Source organism: Clarias gariepinus, chromosome 27, assembly GCF_024256425.1.
Source record: "Clarias gariepinus isolate MV-2021 ecotype Netherlands chromosome 27, CGAR_prim_01v2, whole genome shotgun sequence".
Classification (NCBI taxonomy): Eukaryota; Metazoa; Chordata; class Actinopteri; order Siluriformes; family Clariidae; genus Clarias; species Clarias gariepinus.
In genome coordinates, this window is record NC_071126.1 from 18,483,573 (window position 1) to 18,510,958 (window position 27,386).

General features: G+C 39.7%; 1 protein-coding gene across 1 annotated transcript; it reads right to left on the bottom strand.

Moving 5' to 3' along the window:
• Positions 1 to 482: 482 nt before the first annotated feature.
• Positions 483 to 27,332, bottom strand: esr1 (estrogen receptor 1). Its single transcript, XM_053488769.1, is given in 9 exon segments — positions 483 to 3,356; positions 3,359 to 3,516; positions 3,610 to 3,793; positions 3,991 to 4,124; positions 8,576 to 8,714; positions 11,647 to 11,991; positions 14,059 to 14,175; positions 16,830 to 17,068; positions 26,800 to 27,332. Coding segments are annotated over 9 exon segments (1,842 nt in total). The 5' UTR covers positions 27,225 to 27,332; the 3' UTR covers positions 483 to 3,255.
• Between the last annotated feature and the right edge of the window lie 54 nt (positions 27,333 to 27,386).

Below are 27,386 nucleotides of genomic sequence, written 5' to 3' on the forward strand. Positions count from 1 at the left end.
TCATTCTCACAGCGCTATACAAGGAAAATGTTGTTATTATTATACACAAAGACATGAGGGCATCAATAAAGTGTCTATCTACCTGTCTATCTATCTATCTTTCTATCTGTCTCTCTGTCTGTCTATCCCTATAAACATCAGCCAAAATCTGTTATATTTTTAAATGAGGATGATTAGTGTTTTTTTTTACAGTACTGTATAAAAGCATTTATTTTACACACACACAGTCTATATACTGGCTTATTATTTATGATTTTCTTCTAGTAAGAAGCTACTGGCATCTTTTTTGAAATCCAACACCTCACAATAAAATAGAACGTCTCTATCAAGGTAAAAAAAAAAAAAAAAAAGATGTAATGGATTAAGTGCTATTTTAGAAGTTGAGAAAAAAATGATTGTGGAAGCCTTATTGTTAATTAAAGTCTCATTGACCCATAATTAATCGTTACAACTAGGAGTTAATGCAGCGACATACCATTAGATCAGATTTAATCAGATTTATTTCACAGCTTTCCATCGTCTCATTTACAGATCAACATACAAGTCTTTTTTATCGTTTAAACTGCATTTATGTTACATCGTATAATATTTTATCATTTGATAAGGTAAAATTAGCTTAATCGACATCTTTACACATATTACATTTGATGGCTCTGATGCTTCCACTCAAGAAAACTAGAGCTCGACTCACAGTGTGTCATTTCAGGTGGTAAAATGTTGCAGTTCCTCTATAATCCTACAGGTGGCGCACTGTGAACTATTCACATACACTCACCTAAAGGATTATTAGGAACACCTGTTTAATTTCTCATTAATGCAATTATCTAATCAACCGATCACATTTCAATGCATTTAGGGGTGTGCTGGTCAAGACTGAACTCCAGACTGAATGTCAGAATGGGAAAGAAAGGTGATTTAAGCAATTTTGAGCGTGGCATGGTTGTTGGTGCCAGACGGGTCGGTCTGAGTATTTCACAATCTGCTCAGTTACTGGGATTTTTACGCACAACCATTTCTAGGGTTTACAAAGAATGGTGTGAAAAGGGAAAAACATCCAGTATGCGGCAGTCCTGTGGGCGAAAACGCCTTGTTGATGCTAGAGGTGAGAGGAGAATGGGCCGACTGATTCAAGCTGATAGAAGAGCAACTTTGACTGAAATAACCACTCATTACAACTGAGGTATGCAGCAAAGCATTTGTGAAGCCACAACACGCACAACCTTGAGGCGGATGGGCTACAACAGCAGAAGACCCCATCGGGTACCACTCATCTCCACTACAAATGGGAAAAAGAGGTTACAATTTGCACGAGATCACCAAAATTGCACAGTTGAAGACTGGAGAAATGTTGCCTGGTCTGATGAGTCTCGATTTCTGTTGAGACATTCAAATGGTAGAGTCAGAATTTGGCTTAAACAGAATGAGAACATGGATCCATCATGCCTTGTTACCACTGTGCAGGCTGGTGGTGGTGGTGTAATGGTGTGGGGGATGTTTTCTTGGCACACTTTAGGCCCCTTAGTGCTAATTGGGCATCGTTTAAATGCCACGGGCTACTGGAGCATTGTTTCTGACCATGTCCATCCCTTTATGACCACCATGTACCCATCCTCTGATGGCTACTTCCAGCAGGATAATGCACCATGAAACAAAGCTCGAATCATTTCAAATTGGTTTCTTGAACATGACAATGAGTTCACTGTACTAAAATGGCTCCCACAGTCACCAGATCTCAACCCAATAGAGCATCTTTGGGATGTGGTGGAACGGGAGCTTCGTACCCTGGATGTGCATCCCACAAATCTCCATCAACTGCAAGATGCTATCCTATCAATATGGGCCAACATTTCTAAAAAAAAATGCTTTGAGCACCTTGTTGAATCAACGCCACGTAGAATTAAGGCAGTTCTGAAGGCGAAAGGGGGTCAAACACCGTATTAGTATAGTGTTCCTAATAATCCCTTAGGTGAGTGTAATTTAGGCAGCGTGAGTGTGTAATAGGAGCAAATGATTTGCCAAGAATTTAGAAATAAAATCAGGAAATCGGGATCATTATAAAATCATGATACTAAGAGAATCGCAACATATATTCTATTTTCACAGAGCACTTTTTTTTTTTGGGGGGGCAATTTTCTCCCCAATTTAGTCGTAGCCAATTCCTCCGCGTCACTAAGGGGGCTCCCACATTAAGGCTACTACTACCACTCAGTCGGGAGGGCGAAGACTATCCCGTGTTTCCTCCGAACCGCGTGACGTCAGCCGACCGCATCTTTTCGAACTGTTAGCTCACGCACCGTTCCTTCCACGTGCGCAAGCTCACAGACGCCCCTGATTGGCTGTAGAGCCGTGATTAATGTGGGAGTGCAAATACCTCTCATCCCTCCCCCCTGAGAGAGCTCGGCCAATCAGCTCTCTCTGTGCCTCCGGCTGTCACAGAGCACATTTTAAGACCGTTACAGAGGTCAGAGGTTATTTTTTATCAACCAATCTCAGTCCTTGAATTGCTACATCATCGCATCGGAGTCAACCGCACCCCCTTACTAAGATAAAGGGTTTTGTACTTTCCTTACTTAGAGTTGCTCTGAGAAGTTTCCTAAATCACTTTTAGTTTAGGACTCCCAGCTAGGACTTTTTAAGCTAAGATAGGAGCTCTCTGAGAGAATTCTAAGAAGCTTTGTAAAAACAGGCCCTGATCTCGCTGCATCTGACTTTCACATGTTTGATCCCTTGAAAGCAGAACTACGAGGATGAAGATTCACTTCTGATGAAGAAGTGAAGACCGCGGTGCATTCATAGCTCGCAGCTCAACCTTAAACATTTTGACAGATGGACAAAGTGTATTGTAAAATCAAACTAGATTATGTCAAAAAATTTATGGATTTGCCTTTTCTAAAAGTGAATTAATACAAATTCTACAGCCAGAATGCGGATAATTTTCAAGTTCTAATGGGAGCAGCTGGGGGCAAATTTCCTCCCCAGAGAACTTTGGTGTGGCATAATTGGGGTTAAATTTTGGGTCTGACGAAAAAAAAAAAGAAAAAAAAAACGCCTGTCAAAGCATCATGGGAAAATTACCAATCCATTCCATCCAATCCATAAATAAAGTTGAAAGGAAAGAATCCTTAAGTTAATAAAATCATAATTTAGGACACTTTGGATTGATTCGCACTCTAACTGTAACACCAACCAGCAAGAGTATTTAGCGTTTAAATTCTCTCGCGTTACAGAGGTTGTTTTCATGGGCTTGGGCTTTGGTTAGTACACGGCGGGTTGGACGGTAAGTCTGCGGGACACGGCGGGGCGCTGCTTTGCTGATTGGTGGTGGTAGTGGTGGTGGTTGTAGCGGTTTGGGTTAAGGTGGATGTAACAGGCATATTTGAGACCCTATCAGCCCAGCTCTTTGAGACTTTGCCCAGGGGGCGGAGCCTATGCGCATCCAGCATCTCCAGCAGCAGATCGTACAGAGGCACTTTGTTTTTGCACTTCATGTTGTACAGGTGCTCCATCCCTTTATAGCTTCACAAGAAATACAGAGATACAAACACAGGATTGAAAATACAGCATGTTAATCGTATCTCGTACCTCTGCGTACTCTTCGGTATACTTTACCTCATGTGTCTGATGTGCGAGAGCAAAAGCAGGAGCTGGGCCTGACGCCGGGACTGGAGCTGAACCGGGATTCCTGACTGGCTGATGTAGTGTACGAGAGCGTCAGTGATGTTATCCATCATGCACTGCACCATGAAGCCGTCCCTCAGGGGCTCGACGGGGGAGGAGTAAAAAGAAAACGCACCTGATCGACACACAATGTTTTTATCAAAGCGCCAGAGCTGAAGCAACAGTCTGATTAGAAGGTGACAGCATATAAGCAAAGATTAAAAAGAAGATTGTTTTTAAAATACGACCAGAGAACAACTCTAGAAATACAACTCTTTCTCTCGCCTCTCCAGGCTTTTTTTGTTGCTGTTTAAATTTTGCAGAAGTACTCACTAGAGTTGAGCAGTATGATGGCTTTGAGACACACAAACTCCTCGGACTTGAGCTTGAGGGCGCGGAAACGAGCCACGGTGGCCAGGAGCATATCAAAAATCTCAGCCATGCCCTCCACACACTCTCCTTCGGTCCTACGAGGCAAGAGGCGGGGTTTTAACATAGCACACACACAAATATGGTACTTTAAGACTTTTTTAAGTCCAGAGGTATTTAAACAACGCTGGTGTTACAGTAAAATAACTTTGTACTCTTATTAGATCACATTCAAAATCTCCTAAACCTTTAAACACTGTTGCACTTAGGTCCCTAGTTGTTGTTGTTGGTCTTTCCTTTCAGCTGCTCCCGTCAAGAGCAGACCATCCAATCTCTACAACAACTTCGGCACAGGTTTTTACGCCAGATGCCCTGGGAATCGAACCCGTTCCCTCCACGTGGTAGGCGAGAAGCCTACTCCTGAGCCACCAATGCCCCCACAAAGGACCCTATGTCTTTAAAGGAATATTCTGGCATAGGCATACTGCAAGCTTGAATATGATTGGTCAGAAGAAGTTGGTCTGACAGTAGTGCAGCCACACATGACAGGCATTAACTGAACAAACCATCCTGTTTTCTTAAGAGCAGTTTTGAAGCTTAACTGTGGATGCTCTGGTTATCGGCATCTTGGCAGGAGCTACCCCCTCCTTAACTCCAGGTATACTATAAAAGGGCTAATGGGCAGAATAAACAGCGACTGCCTGTTGATTGGAACACACCGACTTACCTTAATTTCCATGGGGCAGTGGTGGCTCAGAGGGCTAAGGCACTGAGTTACTGATCGGAAGATTGGTGGTTCGATCCCCAGCTCCACCAGGATACCACTGTTGGGCCTTGAGCAAGGTCCTTAACCCTAACTGCTCCAGGGGCGCCGTATCATGGCTGACCCTGCGCTCTGACCCCAGTTACGCTTGGATATGCGAAAAAAGGAATTTCACTGTGCTGTAATGTATATGTGACAGTTAAGTTAAGCCTTTATTTAACTTAAATGAAACGACGTGTCGTCTTCTATGTTTCTTGTGGAATGTTAAACTACTGTACCAGTAAGGTGGTTAGCAAGTGTTGTATTGTCATTGGCCATGCCTATAATCAAATGTAAATTTATGGCTTAATGAATTACATAACAATTCACCCACATACTGATTGACTAGCTTTCGAAGCCAACCCCTAGTGGTCATTTGAGGAACTTCACATTTTCGGCTAGCTTTTTAAAACGCTTTGGACTCATTTTCAGAACCGCAGGTTACCCCTTGTTCGCAGGTATATTATTAATGTTCTATTGTTGCCATTGTTTCCATAGTAACAACTCATTTACAAGGATGTTAATTATACCGAATCATTACATATCGTTACTCCAGCGTCCACGCCTTCTGACAACATCTTTAGGAGGGATGAGTTTACATTTTTCTGGTTTTCTTTGTAATATGACAAGATCTGATTTCTAGAACGAAGGGGAAAATGTGACTCTAAATGGACAGAACACACATCGTTCCATTTAAAATAACATCCTGCTATTGGAAAACACTTTAAAATCCTGGAGTTGATTATTTTTCTACAGCAGCATGTCTCGAAATGTTTTATTCCTCTAATTCCACAACAGTTCAGTCCACATCAAGAAGTCTATTTTATCAGTTAATAGTTATATATTTATATATAAACCTATGATTTGTAGCTGCTGATTACCTTCAGTTATAAAAAAAAAACAAAACTAATCAACACCTTCTGACCAATCGGGAGGTTGTGCGTGCGCTGTGATGTAACTGGCTATAGTAATCTGCCTCAGCGTGTCTCGCTGTCACGTGTTCTCTCTCTGTTTCTCGGATAAAAAGACGTGGCCTGGGCGCTGCCGAGTACATGTTTACTTTCAGCAGGAGAGCACACGTTGTACCTGTAGAGAGTATTAAAGGTTATCTCTGCAACTCCCACACTCTTAAACCCCCTGCTTCTGTTCTCTTCTGCCTTCAATGCCATGCCACCTCTCTCTCTCTCTCTCTCTCTCTACTGTTCTGTCTAGCTTCTTCATCTCTCCCTGACTGTTTTTAATCAGATTGCCTCGTCCCCAGTCAGTGATGACGCCGGCCCTCACCACTACCACATCCTGGTTAATCACATATACCTGTGACATGGCCTTTTCAAGAGCACCTGGGCGTTCTCTCCCTAATAGCATTCTTGGGTTTTCTCGTAGCCCGAACATTTTTTTTTTATATTTTTTTATTCATTAATCATAATTTAGACCTATTTTATACGATACGACTTTCCTTCGAGATGCTCGGCACACAGCGGGACCTCTGCATCATCAACACGACAATGAGCAGGAAATAGAAAAATAGAAAAAGCCGGCAGAGCACAGTGACATTAACCAGGTCCCTGAGCAGCAGATGGATGAGTGCCGTGTCGAGAGGCAGGCGAAAATGGAAATACTGAAGGGAAATTCTAACTGCACAGATGTCATTTCTTTTTATTGTATTTTGGATAGGATTTTGTCCTTTTTATTAAGATTAGTAAGAAAGGCCTGAACTAATGGCTTAAAGCCGTGTACAATCTTTATCTGTATAAACCGCGGCATAAATTTTTTTCAGAAAGTCGTCCAAAATTGTAATCCTATGACCGTCACAAATCTCTTGATGTGACATTTTTTTTAAGGAAAAAAAAAGCAAGATTTACAAAAGTGATTACAATGTTCCCGGATTTATTTATGAATATGTAGATTTATGGTTTTATACTGATACCTGATTGGCTCTTATGTTTTATGATGCAATAACACTCTGCACCTTCAGTACCAACCCAGATCTTCCAGGGAGAGATTCATTTCTGTCTTAATCTCACAATGAAATCACAATGTGACCAGTGAGGACAACCGACAAACTACACACACACTTAGATATAAAAGTATCCATGCATACAGCCACCTATCGACACATTATCATGATGAAAACTTATCTATCTATCTATTTAACATACATACATAAATACATAGATGGTTACTAATTAGTCCATTCCTCTATTCATAAATACACACGCCCAGGGTTATTACGGTGGCCGTGAAGTGCAAAACAAATTAGCAAAACTGAAAACAAAATAACAAAACCCAAAACAAAATAACAAAACCCAAAACAAAATAAATTCTAAACCAAAGTAACAAAACGGAAAACAAAATAACAAATTTTTCAGGGTGTTTTGTTTTTGTTTTTGTCATTTTGTTTTTGGATTTGTTAATTTGTTTTCCGTTTTGTTAATTTGTATTGCACTTCTCGGCCAGTCAGATACAAACCGGAAAAGGTAGGTATAGTTTGCGAATGCTTACCGCTAATTGGACGAGACATCTGTCACTTAAGATATACAGGAAGTAGGAACTTGTTTCTTTATCTTTGTCTCTTGTGTGTTCTGCTTCACTTTAAACTATGATGGCCGTGAAGTGCAAAACAAATTAACAAAACTGACTTCAGGGCCACCATAAGTACGCCATATTTGAAACCACAATAATGTTTGCACATTCATACACACACAAATCTACCGCTACTACAGTACTTCCTGTACTGTATGTCTTGAGTGACAGATGTCTCGTCCAATCAGCGGTAAACATTTCATTCGCAAACTCTTCCGGTTTGTATCGGACTGGCCGAGAACTGCAAAACAAATTAATCTATTTATTTTTTTTTTTTTAATTTGTTAATTTGTTTTCCGTTTTGTTAATTTGTATTGCACTTCTCGGCCAGTCAGATATTAGTTATTTTGTTTTCCGTTTTGTTAATTTGGTTTTAAATTTGTTATTTTGTTTTGGGTTTTGTTATTTTGTTTTCAGTTTTGTTAATTAGTTTTGCACCTTAGGTTATCCATCCACACATATATACAAAAATCTATACACACACCCAGGGTTATTATTAATTGATCCATCCATATATACAGACATAATCACACGCTATAGAAGTTAACAATTAGGCATTAAACTATTTACTTCCATTAAGAATTAACCTGATTTAAAAAAAAAAAATGTCTGTTTTGCATAATGTTTCTCTGCAGCTTAAATATTAATTTATTTGCCCTTTAAAGGAGGGCGCACTCCTTCAGTTTTGTCATTTGTACTTTTAGCAGCCTCGTTTTTAAATCAGGATAGAGCGACAAAAGCAACATCCTTTTTCTGCCTTTATTCTTTGTTCTTCTGTTGGCTGAACTTGTTCCCTTGTTGAATTGTGGTGCTTGAATCAATATTATAGTATCGTTCAACTCTGTAAAATGTAAGTAATTTAAAACCCTACACACACACACACACCCAGGGTTATCCTTCCATCCAGCTGTCCATATACACATATACATACTGTACACCTACGATTCTCGATCAATCATCCATCTATCCCGTTTCCTGTATACACAGGGCTAACTATCCATCCTTCCATCTATTTATTCATCCATTCATGGTTATCCATCTATCGAACCCTTAATGGTTCCACCAGAAGAACAAACCAAAGCATTAACACCCTAAATGCAAGTTGTTGTATTTTTTGAGAGAGAAAGAAAGAGAGACAGCAGTCCATATAGGCCACATTGTTACCTGTCGAGGATGAGGTCCTGTGCGAAGATGAGCTTCCCAGGTGAGTGAATGGACCTCCAGATGAGACCAATCATCAAAATCTCCAGCCAGGAGCTTTCTAACAGCTGCACCTGGTCATGCAGAGAGAGGTCCTGGAAACCTGCGGGGACGCAGAAAAAAAAACACACAGGTTAGTCCAGGTCTGCAGTGTGTGTGTGTGTGTGTGTGTGTGCGTGTGTTTCATACACCGGTTACACAGGAGTAATAAAGTTGTTAGGTGTGAATAAAATACATTTGAAAAAAAAAAATCTTTTTTTCCCTTTTTTTTTTATTACAGATTTTTCTAAAGGAAAGAAAAAACAAATGAGAAGTGAGTTACACTTAAAGTGCTTAAAGCAAAAAAAATGTCAACGGTTCATCTAACATGCTATCTCTGACTTGCAGTGTGTTTGCCTGACATTTAGTAAAGTTTGGCACTTCATATTCTGTGTGTGTGTGTGTGTGTGTGTGTGGAGGGAAGGGGAGGGTTAAGGCCTCAGTCAGAGGTCGAGTCAAATGTGCAGGAACACTGATGACAGTAATCACATCAATTTTTCTTATTGCTTTTGTGTGTGTGTGTGTGTGTGTGTGTGTGTGTCCTCGTCATCTGACGCTCGAGCACCTGCCTTTTCGACAGTGCTGCTATGGTTACGCAAGCACGCAAGGCTGTCACCAAGGATACGTCCGAAACACCATGATCCGTCTGGCTTAAAACGAAAAGCCACGTACACTTTCGGTAACAGATCAATAAATGTTTTTAGTTGTTCATTTGGGAGATCACAAGCAAAAAAAGATGACCAGAGCAGCGCTAGTCACTCCTGCATGTGTTGCTAATTCATGAACACACAGCAGTTCGGTTAGCATTCACCTTCCTGTGACAGGAAAAAACTCCAACCAATGTAAACAAAAACTATTTGTACATATTTCATTTTTCTACAGAAACTTTTCATGATTAGATTTTTTTTTCTAAATTGTATTAACATAGCTCACTACACACAGTGTGGTGAACTGAAGAAGCTATGTAAGCTAATTATTGTTTTTCCACCTCGGGGTTAAAAGGCTAGCTAGGTAAATTAGCATGGCTTTGCCATAAATTTGGAGTAAATTTAATCTATAAAAAAAACTAGCAAGAAAGAAAGAAACGCGAAGGCTAACTAGCTAGCAAGCTAGCTCGGTCATGTATTAGCCAACAATAGCAATTGTTGTAACAATGGCCTTGACATTTATGTTTTTGTTTATCTAAAGGAGATGGGGGAGGAGGGGGGGTTAGCTTAGCAAGAAGGGGATTATGTTAGCAAAAAATTAGCAGGGTGAAATAAGTATTCTTGCCCACGACATCAACATAATAGTTAACTAGCTACATCAATGCCAGTCTAAAATAGGTGCAATAACTATCATTACTTATGTTTCAGATAATTGCAATGATAATCATCTATGTTTACAAGCATATGTGGCACTATGTACGTCTGAGTATGTGGGTCATTCTAGAATTGCGGGTACCTTTTGCGTCTCCGAGATAAACCTTTTATTATTTTTCAAAAACAAAAAGTTTATTGAAAGAGTTTTGAAAAATTACGAAAATTATATCAAGCTATCACTAAAAATAATGTTTATATGTGTATTTAGGAACATTTTGTCATGAAAATTTTAAATTAAAGACTTCCTCTATACCTATTTTTGACTGTCTATGCCTCCTGAATCATACATTCAGCTTCAATTATCATGAAATAATTACGTCTAATTTTAATCTTTTTTGTGTGTTTACTCTACTAATTCATGTAAACAGTTGCATAAAACATTCTTTTTCTGTATTATTTGTAATTTTAGTAATTAAAAAATACATTTTGTGTCTGTCCCTACGTTCTGGTCAACTCTGTTAACTCTGTTATAAAAAGGCACAACAATCTTTAAAGCACTAATAAAAAAAAGCATGTGACTTGCTCCAAGTGATGTCACTTCCTCTGGCGGGAAAATCTGGAAGGCACTGAGGTATGTCATTATTCCCCTCTCATTAATTTGTACAAAATGTGTAGGATACACCAATAGTAGATTAATTATTTGTCAAATCTGTTATTGTGATATTTTAGTGAATCTCTCATTCACTTTTTTAAAAACAATAATATGATGAAAATACATAAATTTCTGTTTTATACATGTCATGTGGTATCTAGTTTGAGGTTAGCATCTTGAGCTAAAGCACAAAATGGTGGAAAATGTCAACTCTGTTATTGTCAACTCTGTTAGTGGTCGACAGATTTTTCTGTTCGTACTTTGATTTTCAGAATAATTTCTAAAAATCTTACAAGTTTAAGATCAGCAAATATTGAAAATATTAAATTTGAAGTGTGTTCTATGAAAATAAAAAAGTTTAACATAAAAAGAAAATACTATTTTTTGTCTTCTTTTTCTATTTGAAAGGTACTCGCAATTCTAGAATGACCCATGTGTATGTGTCCCCGCCCCCCCCCCCCCCCATTTTTCCTATTTATTACAATTGTATTAGTACCGTTTTTGTGCCTCAATTTCGTTGTACTTGAACAATCACAATAAAGCAGTCTGAATGTGAATCTGAATCCATCCATCCATCCATCTAGGAACCTCTGTAGTCCATCTAGGGACCGACGAGGCTAGTGGGGACCATTGTATTTATTCCCATTTATAAGCATGGTAGGACCTCCGGGGGGAAACCCGAGTACCAGAGGAAACACACTCGACACCCGGAAGGCGGTGCTGACTGCTAAGCCACCAGCTACATCACCTACTTAATATTAAACAATTAACATTAGCTAAGCTTTAGCTAGCTACTTACTAGGCTAACTTTAGTAGAGAGCTAAAAGATTTTTTATGAATGACTAGTGTAGGTACTGCACTTACTATATTTTGCGTAATTGACATGTTCATTATTATTAAACAAGAAAACAAAAGTAGATGCTATATTACAACGTTCCTGATTGGCTGGTAAAATGTAACTTAAGCTCCATTTTCATAAATATAAGACTCTGAGAATTATGGCGGTCCTTTTTAAAAACACCCGTAGTGTTTCTCTCCCTCACCCGGCACTTTCTTGGCCCAGGCGATCATGTGAACCAGCTCCCTGTCGGCCATGTTGGTGAGCAGGCTCATGATGGTGAGCTCGCTGTAGGGCCGGCTGAGTTTCTGGCGCGAGGACAGGGTGGGCGGCTCCGCCCTCAAAAGCAGCAGCAAGACTTGCTCCGGGGCCATGCAGACCACGCCTGCTACCGCACTCCCGATCCCGGAGGTGCTCCGGCCGTCCTGTGGAGGCGCCTCTCTCGCATCAGATCCGCTTTGGGCTTCGTTATAACCTCGCTCTCGCTCCTTCAGGCCGCCGTGTCTCCTGCTGTGCTTCATCGCTCGACCGCCGCGCTCCTTACGATAACCTGCAGAGGAACACACCGTTTCATTAATACGAGCCACAACACCTGGGCAATACTTAAAACACGCTCGGGTGTTACGAAATCTCCCCTAAGCAAGTTTTCACTTTTTAAATCTCGATAGCTCTGTACATTAACTACAATTCTGTTTGTCTACTTGTTTAAATTACGATATTTACGATTTGGTAAAATCACTACACTTGCATCAGAAACAATATTCTCTACCTGTGACCCATAAAAAGTGGAAAATAAATAAATAAACAAATAATTACATGTAAAGGTTACACAATTGGCCTGCCAACTGACATTTCTAAAAGAGCGGATTTTATCAAACAAACACAGACTTTATCATAGCTCACTTATGTTTCCTTTGGTTTTGTTGGGAAATCCAATCAAGACCAGCAAACCACCAAAATTATGGCTCTGAAATTAGTTTTATACTGTTCTGGTTGTCTGGGGCACTGGTGGCTCAGTGGGAGGTGTTTCGCCTGCCATGCGGAAGGCCCGGGTTCGTTTCCCAGCCAGTGTCCAAACCCCCCAGCCACTGGATGCAGTGCCGGTCCCAACCCCGGATAAAATGGAAGGGTTGCGTCAGGAAGGGCATCCGGCGTAAAACCTGTGCCAAGTTGTAGTGCGGACTGGGTATTCCATTGTGGTGACCCCTTGTTGGGAGCAGCTGAAAGACCAACAACAACTGTTCTGGTTGTCCCTGCCATGAGGTTAGGACTTGTCTCTTTTTCTCTGCTATATATCAGAGGGACCTTTCATTATCAAAAATAGTCATAGACATGAATTGAAGGCTACACCACACAAAATCCTGGTAATAAAAATAGACTTTACCACCACTTTACAACGTATTCTTAGATGGGTCGACATTTTTGGACGGCCTCCACCATAAGAAGGGATCAACGATCCTGTCCTTTCCAGTTTCTGTACCATGCTCCGAATATCTCTCTTTGAGGGTACGACAGGAAATTCACTCCGACATCGCTTAAATGAATTGGTGACCCAATAGGTTCCCAGTATAAAGATGCACTGTTCGTTACTGAGTGAAGGGGTACAGCGTTAAATGCTGTGATGGCTGACCGGTGGGTTCTGGTGGGTTTTTATACATACACACATATATGTGTATAATTACTGGATAATACAAGAATCGCATCGGCTGTCTTATTTTGTCACAGTAATATCCTACAATCTGCAGTTTCCCCAACAATCCTAACAGTACTAATTCCTGAGTAACACGACTGCCGAAGCTTCATGCTCCAGCACTCTGATTCAGGCTTTTTACCAGATGGAGGTAATGAGCTCAACAAATCAAATTACAGCTCAGGTGTGACACAGAATCTGATAAAACACACAATTCATTCTGAAGAACCGCATGAATTAACTAGTTCAAGCTGACCTCAACGTGCCACTTCTTTTCTTTTTTCGTTCCCCTGAATCTGATTACGTGAATCATTAACCGGGACATAGCAGTATGGCTGTTGTTGGCATTAATTGCGAACGTCTTCCCTGACCCTGACACTCTGTCTGTGTAAACACGTCAGTCTGATTAGATATCAGCGAGAGTGATACTGGCCTCATCTTTTACCTAGATAAACTGTAGAAGCCGGAAATAGTGAACTGTATACTGTTGCATTAACGTGTGGGCAAAACGCAACTTTTTATGCATGAGATAATGAATCCAATTCTATTCCTATTTATGTCAAGTCATACCGGGACTTTTGACTGTACAGAATAACAGAACACAGTTATGAGAGTTAAAAACTCCCTTTCCTTCTCTATATAATCCCCTGATACACTAATCCCAGTGTTTCACTAGTGCTTTGACACCATTAAGGTAGAAAGTTTTCTCAGTACACCCGAGCCACGATCGTACTGCCAATCAAAAGTCCCGCTTTGACTTGAACACCCCTTATCTTAAGTATTCACCTAATATTGGCTGAAACACACATTTCACCAGGACAAGTTATGGTTACACCAAACCACATGCGTTAATCCCGAAAAAAGAAAAAACTCCTGCAAAACTTAACACAACCCTCAGTGTGTATGGGAGTGTATGGGAATACACACCTCCTTTCATCATGCCCACTTCGTAGCATTTGCGTAGGCGACACGCTTGACAGCTCTTCCTGCGGTTCCTGTCGATGGTGCACTGATTGGTGGCCGGACACACGTAATCGTTGTGACCTGAGGAGAAGGATACAAGAGCAGCGAAACAAACTTATAATCAAGCACAAGATGTTGCAATTTTACAATTCAAACCTTTGAAGAAAGCAGGAATATGACAACTCAATCAGAAAGAAAGTGCAAATCTTACATTGTTGATTATCACCTCTTATAAACGTTACACAGTGCTCACAGGATATTAAAGGTGCATTAGGAAGGATTAGTCTTTCTCTCCCAATTAGGATGACGTGCGAATGATTCCTGTCCTTATTCACAAAGCTCTGGGATAGTTATGAACATCTAGAGAGATATGTGAATACGTTATTGATCTAGAAAGAAATTCCAAAAATTTGTAGATTGTCTATAAAATGACTGACAGGAGGCTCGTCCAAACACAAACAAGCATTCCAAACCAAAAGTTAATTTTCTTCTTGTTTTTTTCCCTAATTTGCGCCATGTACAATTAAGAAAAAAAAGGAGAAAGGAAAAGAAAAAAGAAAAAAACCTTTAAAGCGATCCGAGGCAGTTATAAAGAGCATTCGCTTTCCACTAGGGATGGGAATCACCAGGGTCCGGCCAATACGATATCATCACGATACCCAGGTGCCGATATTATTTTTATAGCGAATCACAATTTTAGAACTATCCCGATCTAATGTTAAAACTTTGTTCTAGATTTTGTTACAATTTTAATCAAACTTTATAAATAATTGCTCCTCCCACATAGGATGCTGTGCTGCCTGTCAATGTGTGAATACTTTAGAGTGCACCACCTGTAGGATTAACACCACAAACCTGATTAGTTTATTATTGATATGACAAATTCTTATTTGTTTATCATATTTGGTAATTAATATATTAACATATACTGTCGTAACTATAATGTTGCGTAGGATGCTGTGCTGCCTGTCAATGTGTAAAAGAGTGCACCATCTGTTGGATTAGAGAGGAACTGTTGGATTAGAGAGGACAGGATTATTATGTCACCAAGAAAGTGTAAACTTTTCTGGCCCAAGTAATTTCCTATATAAGAAAAAGTACTAAAATATCCCTTGTCTTGGCTTTCCTTTTCTGTATGTTGTACTAACTTCCCTGTAACAGGGTTTTTGTTCAGTGGTATTCTTAGACCTTCACCTATATTTTTTGATAGGGACTACTTAGTCCTTCTGGATAAGAGCGTCTTACCAAGACTGGTACATATAAATAAAGTGCTGTTAAACATGCATTACAAGCGTGTTAACAATAGAGACTCTTTTTTATAAATGTTAAATATATATCTCTTACAGGAAACTTAACCGCTCTTACTATAGAAAATATTAAAATCTGTAGCTTCTTGAGCATTATTTTCGAGCTGTTCCATTAAAAGAAGTCAGAAATAAAGACTAAAACACCAGTAACAAACTGCTATAGAAAAATAATCAAATCAACAATGGTGTGAAGAGGTTAAGCTACTGGTTGCTTATTTATCCATAGTGGCACATCATTAAATGTTTTATTCCTTTTACACTAAAGCAATTATCCAAAAGTTCCAATCTGGATTAAATAATAGATAAAAAAAAATACTTTAAGCTACATTTTTAGCCACATTTAATTACAAAGCCAATGACTGAAACCAAACACTGCTTTCATAAACACTAAATAAATGTTCAATAATGCTAAATAAATATCTTCATTTTTTTAATGGAAAAAATGTGTAAAATGTAAAATTTTTTATGTAAAAATAACTATACATTTCATAGTTTGAGCTTATAAAGTAAATTAATCTAAAACCGTGTTTCTAAGCAGCGCTTATTTGATATCTACTCTTTTATATATATATATATATATATATATATGGAAAAAATATTACCCTAGACAGGTAAAGAATTATTAATTAATAATTTTTTAAATGTTGAATTTAAAGTATTTCACTGAGTGCTCTATAAAGGGTTAATCAAATTAGAATGTTAAATTGATGTTAAATGAAAATCAAATCTTTAATCTAGGGCTGGTTGATGTCATGCTATAAAATTGATTTTAATGCTGTTTTTAATAACTACAGTACAAACTTACAAAAGTTACCTGATGTGATAGTAAATCTCTATGCTTAGATTTTTTAAATCATACAGTTTTACTTGGTCTATTTTGTTTATTAATTATGAGCAAGTGTATTATTATTATTATTATTATTACTTATGACATACAACCCAAGCACTTTGTAGTATATTTTTATTATATAGATTCATTATAGAGGTGAAAATCTGTAAATTTAGACATGAAGAGATTAAGTACAAAGTAGGTTTTGAATAGTGATTCATCACTATCGACATTAATATACACTACTGTACAAAAGTTTTGATCCCCCTAATTAAAAAAAATATTTTACTCTGAAAGGCTGAAAAATTTAATTAAATAAAATATAATAAAAAAATTAGTTGTTTATGTTACAACCTCAGCAGCGACCCCATTTCCCCTCTTGTCTGTTCCAACCACTCAGCATCAGCCGTACACTAATCACCGGCCTGATCATCTGTCATCATCTGCACATGTTTCTCACTGGTTCATACTTTAAGTTAGATGCTTTTTAAGGTGTACGGGTTTATAGGTCACTGTGTGGCTTAACAGTAACTTAAAATATTTTTCAGAAATCAGCTCCATATGTGTGATTTCTGTGACAGTGTAAGTTATGAGACTACCTTGTATACTACGTTTGAAGAATGCCTTGCAGCCCTCGCAGGACCAGACGCCGTAGTGGTACCCCGAGGCGTAGTCGCTGCACACCGCGCAGTAGCGGATCTCCTTCACCATCCCGATCGCTCCTGAGGTCCCCGAAGCTCCCGACGGTCTCGAGGCCCCCACTGCAGTGTACACGTCCTGCCTGCTGGTGGCGCTGCACAGCTCCACACGTGATCCTGCACTAGCTAAAACACTGGACCTGCGGTTAAGGAAACAAACAAAGGCAAAATAATTACTACAGAGTTAATAGAGTTAATAATTAATGATTTATAGGTAATTCATAAATATGACTAAAGGATTACATTTAAATAAAAGTATATAAAAGTAGGTAAAATAACCTAATCAATATAAACTATTTATTCTATGCTGCAGCAAAATAATCAGTTAGATAACATTTATACTGAAATAAATGTGTACTTTAAAATGTGCAACGTGTCAGCTGTAAAGGTGCATAAGTTAGCATCTTCTTCTTTGTCTTTCGGCTGTTCCCTTTCAGGGGTCGCCACAGCGAATCATCTGCCTCCATCTAACCCTATCCTCTGCATCCTCTTCTCTCACACCAACTAACTTCATGTCCTCTCTCACTGCATCCATAAATCTCCTCTTTGGTCTTCCTCTAGACCTCCTGCCTGGCAGTTCCAACCTCAGCATCCTTCTACCGATATATTCACAATCTCTCCTCTGAACATGTCCAAACCACCTCAATCTGGCCTCTCTGACTTTATCTCCAAAACATCTAACGTGGGTTGTCCCTCTGATAAACTCATTCTTAATCCTATCCATCCTTGTCACTCCCAAAGAGAACCTCAACATCTTTAGCTCTGCTACCTCCAACTCTGCCTCCTGTCTTTTCTTCAGCGCCACTGTCTCTAAGCCGTAGAGCATCGCTGGTCTCACCACTGTCCTGTACACCTTTCCTTTCATTCTCGCTGATACTCTTTTATCGCACAACACACCTGACACTTTTCTCCACCCATTCCAACCTGCCTGTACCCGCCTCTTCACCTCCTTTCCACACTCCCCGTTGCTCTGGACCGTTGACCCCAAGTACTTAAAATCCTGCACCTTCTTTACCTCTGCTCCCTGTAGCCTCACCGATCCTCCTGGGTCACTCTCATTTACACACATGTATTCCGTCTTGCTGCGGCTAACCTTCATTCCTCTGCTTTCCAGAGCATACCTCCACCTCTCCAAATTTTCCTCCACCTGTTCCCTGCTCTCGCTACAGAGCACAATGTCATCTGCAAACATCATAGTCCATGGGGACTCCTGTCTTACCTCATCTGTCATCCTGTCCATCACCAGAGCAAACAAAAAGGGGCTTAGAGCTGATCCTTGATGCAGACCCACCTCCACCTTAAACTCTTCTGTCACACCTACAGCACATCTTACCACTGTCTTACAGCTCTCATACATGTCCTGCACCACTCTAACATACTTCTCTGCCACTCCAGACTTCCTCATACAATACCACAGCTCCTCTCTTGGCACCCTGTCATACGCTTTCTCTAAATCTAAAAAGACACAATGCAACTCCCTGTTACCTTCTCTGTACTTCTCCGCCAGCATCCTCAAAGCAAATACTGCATCTGATGTACTCTTTCTAGGCATAAAACCATATTGCTGCTCACAAATGCTCACCTCTGCCCTTAACCTAGCTCCCACTACTCTTTCCCACAGCTTCATTGTCTGGCTCATTAGCTTTATACCTCTATAATTGCCACAGCTTTGCACATCTCCCTTGTTCTTAAAAATTGGCACCAATACACTTCTCCTCCATTCCTCTGGAATCCTCTCACTCTCCAAGATCTTGTTAAACAAACTTGTCAAAAACTCTACTGCCACCTCTCCTAAGCACTTCCATACCTCCACAGGTATGTCATCAGGACCAACAGCCTTTCCACTCTTCATCCTCTTCAACGCCCTTCTCACCTCACTTCTACCAATATTTGCTACTTCCTGTTCCACAACAGTCACCTCTTCTACTCTTTGTTCTCTTTCGTTTTCCTCATTCATCAACTCCTTAAAGTACTCCTTCCATCTTCCCATCACCCTCCTGGCATCTGTCAGTACATTTCCATCTCTATCTTTAATCACTCTAACCTGCTGCACATCCTTCCCATCTCTATCTCTCTGCCTTGCCAACCTGTACAGATCCCCCTCTCCCTCCTTACTGTCTAGCCTAGCATACAAGTCCTCATATGCTTTTTGTTTGGCCTTTGCCACCTCTACCTTCACCTTACTCTGCATCTCCCTGTACTCCTGTCTACTCTCTTCAGTCCTCTCAGTGTCCCACTTCTTCTTAGCTAGCCTCTTTCCCTGTATACACTCCTGAACTTCCTCATTCCACCACCAAGTCTCCTTGTCCACTTTCCCCTTACCTGATGATACACCAAGTACCCTCCTACCTGTCTCCCTGATCACATTGGCTGTAGTTGTCCAGTCAACTGAAAGCACCTCCTGACCACCCATAGCCTGTCTCAACTCCTCCCTAAAGACTGCACAACATTCTTCCTTTCTCAGCTTCCACCACTTTGTCCTCTGCTCTGCCTTTGTCCTCTTCGCCTTCCTCACCACCAGGGTTATTTTGCACACCACCATTCTGTGTTGTCTGGCTACACTCTCCCCTACCAACACTTTGCAGTCACTGATCTCTTTCAGGTTACAACGTCGACACAAGATGTAGTCGACCTGAGTGCTTCTGCCTCCACTCTTATATGTCACCCTATGTTCCTGCCTCTTCTGGAAGAAAGTATTTACTACTGCCATTTCCATCCTCTTTGCAAAGTCCACCACCATCTGTCCTTCTACATTCCTGTCCTGAAGACCAAACCTGCCCATCACATTTTCATCACCTCTGTTCCCTTCCCCAACATGTCCATTGAAGTCTGCACCAATCACCACTCTCTCCCCTCTGGGGATGCTCTGCATCACTTCATCTAACTCACTCCAGAATTTCTCCTTCTCTTTTAACTCACATCCTACCTGTGGGGCATAACCACTAACAACATTGAACATTATCCCTTCAATTTCCAGCTTCAGACTCATCACCCTATCTGATACTCTCTTCACCTCTAGAACATTCCTTACAAACTCCTCTTTTAGTATAACTCCTACTCCATTTCTTTTCCTATCCACACCATGGTAAAACAATTTGAACCCTGATCCTAAGCTTCTAGCCTTGCTACCTTTCCACCTGGTCTCCTGTACACACAGTATATCCACCTTTCTTCTTTGCATCATATCAACTAACTCTCTTCCCTTCCCTGTCATGGTCCCAACATTCAAAGTCCCCACTATCACTCCTAAACTCTTGCCTTTCCTCTTCTCTCTCTGCTTAAGAACACGCCTTCCTCCTCTCCTTCTTCGACCAACAGTAGCCCAATTTCCACCAGCACCCTGTAGGTCAACAGCACCAGTGGCGGTCGTTGTTAACCCGGGCCACGACCGATCCGGTATGGGAATTATATTCTTGATTCGCATCATTGATTTGGCAAATGTTTTACGTCGGATGCCCTTCCTGACACAACCCTCTGCATTTATCCAGACTTGGGACTGGCACAAGAAGACACTGGATTGCGCCCCCCCGTGGTTGCATTGCATAAGTTAGCATACCCCAGGACAAAGAAATGTAAAACATATTCTCTAATAACATACAGTAAAAATTATACGTTAAATATCAAAATTTGTGACAAGCTACTGTATATTTTGATTGTAATTGTCCGAAGGTTTTGGGTTGGTAAGAGTAAGAGTACATTTCAAGCTTTTTAAAATCCAAAGTACATCATTAAATAAAAGTAACCTATTTTTACCCAGATACTGTAGGAGATACAAACTTTTTCTCTTGAGTATAACAATGACCAGGACTTTATGTGCTAAAAGATCAACTGGCATACTGTAGGCCTAAGGTCAATCCCGTGAGATAGGATCTGCCACCGAATCAAAATGGGACGATTAGAAGCTCATTACTCCACATTCTAAAATATTGAGAGAATTCAGTCAGGATAACTGAAACTAAAAAGCATCATTTCATCGATTTATTTGCATCAGAAACAGAGATGGTGATGGCGTCAGGGGAACTTTCCTAGAAAGTGTTTGATTTGGCATGGAATGGCACGAGTCAGAAAGTGTCTAAGAATATTGATCTTGAACTCGGTAAGTGGGATTAAGGTCAGCAGTAAGTGTCGGGTCCATTTACGCTTGTTTTATTAAAAGTGCTCATAAAAACATCGGCCTCAAGAAGATGAAAAATATACAGACACAAATCACAGTTCCACCAGTGAACCAAAGGAAATATTGTCTTAATTTCATCCTGCTTACAGCTATTATTATTATTATTATTATTATTATAAATAAGAATCCAGTTGTGCTGAAAGAAAAAAACAACAAAAACTAAAGGTCACTGTTTCGTGCCTGTATAGTCAATTAGTTTTACTCCACTGGAGCCAAGCGGGTGTTATCATGGGAATGGTTTATGCATGAATCATCAGAGCTAGCCTAAATTCAGCATGCTTTTTTTGTTCAGTTTGTTTCCTATGTGTGGAAAAATTTATTCATGTAGGCAATTTATTAGGAACTTTTGGCTTTCAGAGCAATGATTCTTCACGAGTTCTTTTGGATTGGGAGTGTTGGGAACGTTCGTTTTTCTGCAGATTTGCCAGCTTCAGGGAGGTTTTAGATCTGGTTACTGGAGTCATTGTTTCGTTTGATGGAACCAGTTTGAGAACACTTTAAGACATAGAAAGACCACTTTAAGACATTCTTTTTCTTCTTCCATTATGATTAAGAAATTAAGATGCTTTGCTCAAGGCCTCTACAGTGGCCCTTTGGAGGTGCCTGAGCCTGACCTTCTGATCAATAATAATTGTGCAGAGCTATGGCTGTTCCTAATAAAATGGCCAGCTGAGGATATTATCTATTATTGTATATTGTATAAACATTCTATAAAGCTGTGTGGACAGGAATGCTTTCTTGCCTGCTGTATCATTTCTACATGTCTCGTTCAAGATAAAATGCAGAAAGCAGAAAACTGTGATGTGCGGATCTTCTGCGAGACAAAACACGTGACTGCACAGAAGACTGCACCAGGGTCACACGGGATCCAGTTCACCTTTAACCTTCACTTCTGGTCTAAGTAAATATTTGCTTTTTACACAGAATTCTGAGATCCGTCCCGGGCTGGACCACCATCGCGTATCAAACCCAGATCATTAAAGAGGAACTTTAACAATCTTTACTTTTTAATTCTAAATGATATGGGAAAATAAAAAACAAATCCAAATAAAAATTATGCAAAAACTAAAAAAAAAAAAAAAATGTTAAAAGAATAAGGCAATTAAGCTTTGCTTTACACAAACTACTAAATTTATGTAAGAACAATTTTATGGTTAAGACACATTAAAAACAAACAAATAAATAAAAGAAAATTATCATTCCACTAATTGACTAATTAAACTGATTTATTAATAAAAAATTAAAAAGCATTCAGATTTTTAATATAAAAATAATTTATGCATATAAATGTACTTTATAGATAAAAGTTACATCCTAAAAATGTAATTAAAAAATAAAAAATAAATAGAAATAAACCAATACCAGTGACGAAGATAAAAACAAGAAAAAAATGCATATACCAATGTGCCTGATGAAATAAAAAAACAATGTAAACCACAAGGGATGGGAATCACCAAGGATCACCCGATACAATATGATCATGATATCTATATGACGATCCAATTTGTTAATTTAAACTATTGTTGATTTTTTAAGTATTGCGGTTTTATAAATATCATGATTACTCTTCAGATTTCATCTTGTGCATAACGCCCCCTGTAGGATTATAAAGCAATGTACTTTAAGTGCAAAAATAATCCCTTTAAAAATGTATTAAAAAATCATAATAATTTTCGAGTCAGTGTGGTGATACATGAATTGTCAGATCAAAGAATTGTGATGAACACTGAACTGATTTTTTTTTTTACTGAAATACTTTTTATACAAGCTACAATGAAATAACATGCAGTGTCTACGTCAAATCAAATCCTCAGAATTCCTAGTAAGCGTGCTTATCGTAGGACATCTCCTCTCTCTGCTCAGACAGGAAGTGATAATCCCAGCACACACACACACACACACACACACACACACAAACAGACACACAAACACACACATACTCCTAATATGTTATTCTCACATATTGTTCTTTTCTCAAGGTTTAAAAGCACACCGGGCTGCGTCTGAGCTCCTCACCCTCACAGGATGTCCACCAGAGTGAGAAAAACATCACTAAAGCAGGTTTTTTAAAAGTATTTTTGAAGCACAGTTGAGGGAAACCAGCAGAAATAGGTGTGTTAGATGAGAGAGTGAAAGGTTAGAAGGTTAAAATGTTAAGCCTCAAACTAGGGAGAGGAACAGAAATGAGTCAGCCTTCTATAAAAGACTGCACAAAGGTTTGTCATTAATTATGAAACCTCGCACTGCCGCTGATTAAATACATGATTAATAAGAGAAAAGGGGAACAAAAGGTGATGAGGGTCTAAACATAACTAAATACACACACACATACACACACACACACACACACACACACACACACTGCTGACATACAGCCAAAACATAGTATGGGTGCTGATTTAATTTTTTTATGTTATACATATAATACAGAAAAATGTGTTTGCCAAAGAGGCTCCTTCTAAAGTTTATGCACCATGGACGTGACCAATCTCGCCTACCTAAAAAATGTCAAGTTGCTAACTTCAGCCGTATTGGAGAGATGATTTTATATGTGCCCCACAAATTGTTGGGGCATGGGCATGGGCATTTTCTATGAGGTGTAAAAATTGTTTCTTATTTTTTGGTAAAAACCTCTATAGTGGAAAAAAATCTGTAGTGTCCGTAACCACGTCAAATTCATGCCGCAATATCTTAACAATTTAGCATTTTTGAATAACACACTTTTTCAGGTTTATGTCTTTTCATGTGAAATCTAAATCGGCCAAATTTCATCTGAATAACAGTTAAGACCGTTAGAAGAATTGAATTTTAAAAAGTTCCGGACACTAAAACATAAAAGGGCATAAAACTGTATTTAACAAATGTGTTTCTTTTCATCTCATAAAACTAAAAATGTGTATGTATATTTACAAAAAAACCCCAAAAAAACGGATCGTAAGATAATGTTATATGATCCTATCTGAAAATGCACTTTTTCACCCATAGGCGAGACACTTTTTAGCACCGATACCATGTTTTGGCAAACAGACATAGTCTTAATAGTCAGGTTAATATTAACATTATTTCACTGTAAGTCTCTAAAATTAGTAAATATTATTTAGCTGTACAGCCCGAAGCTATTTTTTAAATACCTAAAGTAAAATGAATACCAAGCAACAACCAAGTGGGAGATTTTAATAATTATTATATATATATATATATTTTTTAAGTAGAATGTGTAGCAGGGCTCTGTAAATCTTTAGGAGGCTTTGGGTCCTAGACCTTATATTTTAAGCAGCTGACTTGAATCTTTTTTAAAGAGATAAAATTTAATCCTTTCCATAACATAACCAGAACTCACGTAGCCACGCTGATTAAACCTCGCACCGTGGGAACAAGAAACTTACTTCACTGTGCTTTGCTAGCATTATCTGATAATAATGACCGACTCCGGGTGTGATGACGGTACCTGAGAACTTTTTTTCGCTTAACTTTGTCTCTGCACCGATGGCCATGATGTTTGGATGGACAGAAAAAGTCTGACGGACAGAAAAAGTCTTTTGCTGTGCCATTTTGTTTTTTCATGTCGGTGTTTCTTAATTAACAATTTCAAACTTTTGCTAGAGAGCCAGCTAGGCTACACTATATGGACAAAAGTATTTGTCGAAACCTGTTAATTATTAATTTCAGATGTTTCAATCAGGCCTCTTATCCCCAGTGAAGGACAGTCTTAATGCTTCAGTATACTAGGACATCTTGGACAATGTTATACTTCTATGCAACTAGGTGGCAACTTGCACCATAATTGAAATCTAAATGTTGAGTAAAAGCGATGTTATGAACAGTTATGTGCCGGATTGAATAATCTACTTTATAATAATCTATTAATGCGCTACTGTCTCAAGGTAAACAAACACCTGCACCAATAGATATTAATTAGAAAAGATAAAGTGAATATTTTTACTGGGATTAGTTTTTATTTTCACTTTCTCCAATACTGATCAGGAAGTGTGTTTGACTGACGACTAAAAAAGTACTTATAGTTGACCTTTAGCTTTAACCATCTAACTATTTCTACGAACTCTTTAACCGTCAACGATGCATACTTATGCTAGGTAAACATATTTAAATACTGCTCTAAATCTATATCTCACTTTATATCTTAGTTAGAAGTAATAAATATAACAATAACAATACTACAAAAAAAAACTTATTTTGGATATTTAAATATTTGAATGCATAGATAAGTTTTTTTTAAGTCATTTTTTTTAAGGGGAGGTCTTTTTTCCCTGATTTTTTCCCTAATTTAGTCGTGTCCAATTCCTCCCCGTCACTAGGGGGCTCCACATTAAGCCTACTACTACTATTGAGTCAGGAGGGCCGGAGACAATCACATGTTTCCTCCGAACCGTGTGACGCCAGTCGACCGCATCTTTTCAAACTGCTTGCTCACGCACCGTTAGGGGCGGAGTAACACACTCGGAGGACAACGCTATCCGCTCCTTCCGCGTGTGCGAGCTCACAGATGCCCCTGATTGGCTGTAGAGCCGTGATTAATGTGGGAGCACAAAGTACCTCTCATCCCACCCCTCTGAGAGAACTCGACCAATCAGCTCTCTCTAGACCTCCGGCTGCGAGAGGTTACAGCATCACCCGGGAACCGAACTCGTGAACTCCGGATGATACTGCGCCGAATCAGATCATTTACTAACTGCGATGAGAGTAATATGATTGATATTATGCATTAGGGAACAGTACGTAATTCTAGCTAACTGAAATCAGGCTTCATTAAAAAAAAAAAAAAAACATGCTTGAAATGTAAGTGTATCAGCAACAAAAAAAAATCACTAAAATCATAGAATTTCGTATTATGATTGTTTTTTCGGATGTATTTTACTCTACACCGTTTACGTTTATGGCATTTGGCAGACAGCTCACCCACTATAACATTAGTACACCTCTCTCCTTTATAAATCTGAGCAGTGCTGGGATTTGAACTCAGCAGTCCAAGGTCTTACTGAAGCACCGAGTTAGCACTAACCTCTTAAACTCCTACCGCAGAATGATCACAGGGGAACTAGAAGAAAGTGTGTGTATACATGTGACATGAGAGTGCAAGTCAGTTCCAGGTTAATATAAGAAGGAAAAATACGAACCACTGTTGTGAAAATCCTCTAATGTTAATACAAATCATTTTTTGACAAACTTCAATTCACCTTGTGTGAAAAGCAGAACCTTGTGTATGTGTGAATGAAGGAATTCTGGGTATCTGGAGCGTTCGGTATGACCACCTTTCCTGCTTTAGTGACAGCGTGCACTCGAGCTGAACTGGCAGGCTAACCTAGATCAGATCCATCAGTGTGTCCTTCCTTTGGACACGTGCTTCAGGGAAAGAAGGAACGCTCAAGGAACATCATGATCGATACTGCAAGCTAAAATCAGTGCATAAATATTCATAAATAACCAGATCCTCACTTTTCATAAATACTTTTTATACTATTTATTTCTATTTTTAAAAGAGAAAAATCCTACAAATCAGAAGCCTGTTTCATTTATTACTGTTTTTTTAAAAAAAAAAAGACACACTAAAAGAAGTTTGTGACGTTAAAACTGGAGTGTTTTTTCCTCCGTTCGAACCCTTCACTCATATAAAGTGTACTATTTAGGACCAGGTTCGGAATGCGACGACTATAAAGTTTCCCCCAAAGCCAGTCTGACCTGTAGACGGGGGTTCCTGATGGTTCCAGGTAGTACGGGACCTGCTGAGCCACGTGCTGTCCCGCGGGAGGATGGCTGAGGAACGGCGAGAGCTGCGGGCTCGAAGAGACGAACACCATGGGGCTGGCGGAGCCGTTAGCGCCCAGGGGCTGCAGGTTTTCCTCCTGAGGCTCCGGGGCCACCTGAAGATCCGGGGCCGCCGAGTAGTAGTCCACTGACGGGTTCGGGGGGTTGCTGGCGTAGTCGAACGTCCCGTCTAGGTAGTGTGCGGTGGAGGACATGCCCCCTGTTGCTTGCTGCTCCTCCTCCGGGTACATGGGCGAGAGCTTGAGGGAAGCCAGAGAAGCCGAATAGCCTTCTAGCTCGCTCCTGCGTCGCTGCTTGGCACCGGCCAGAGCTTCAGTACGAGTCTGTTCTCCAGACATCGCCGTGGAAACACGCACATGGACGCACACACATAGAGAAGACAACTGGCATGACTTTTAGAGCAATACGGTCTGAGTTTTTTTTTTCTTTTTTTTCCTTCTTAACCTCCCTCTTTCTCACTCACTCGCTCACTCACTCCCTCCTCTCTCACTTCCGGCCGA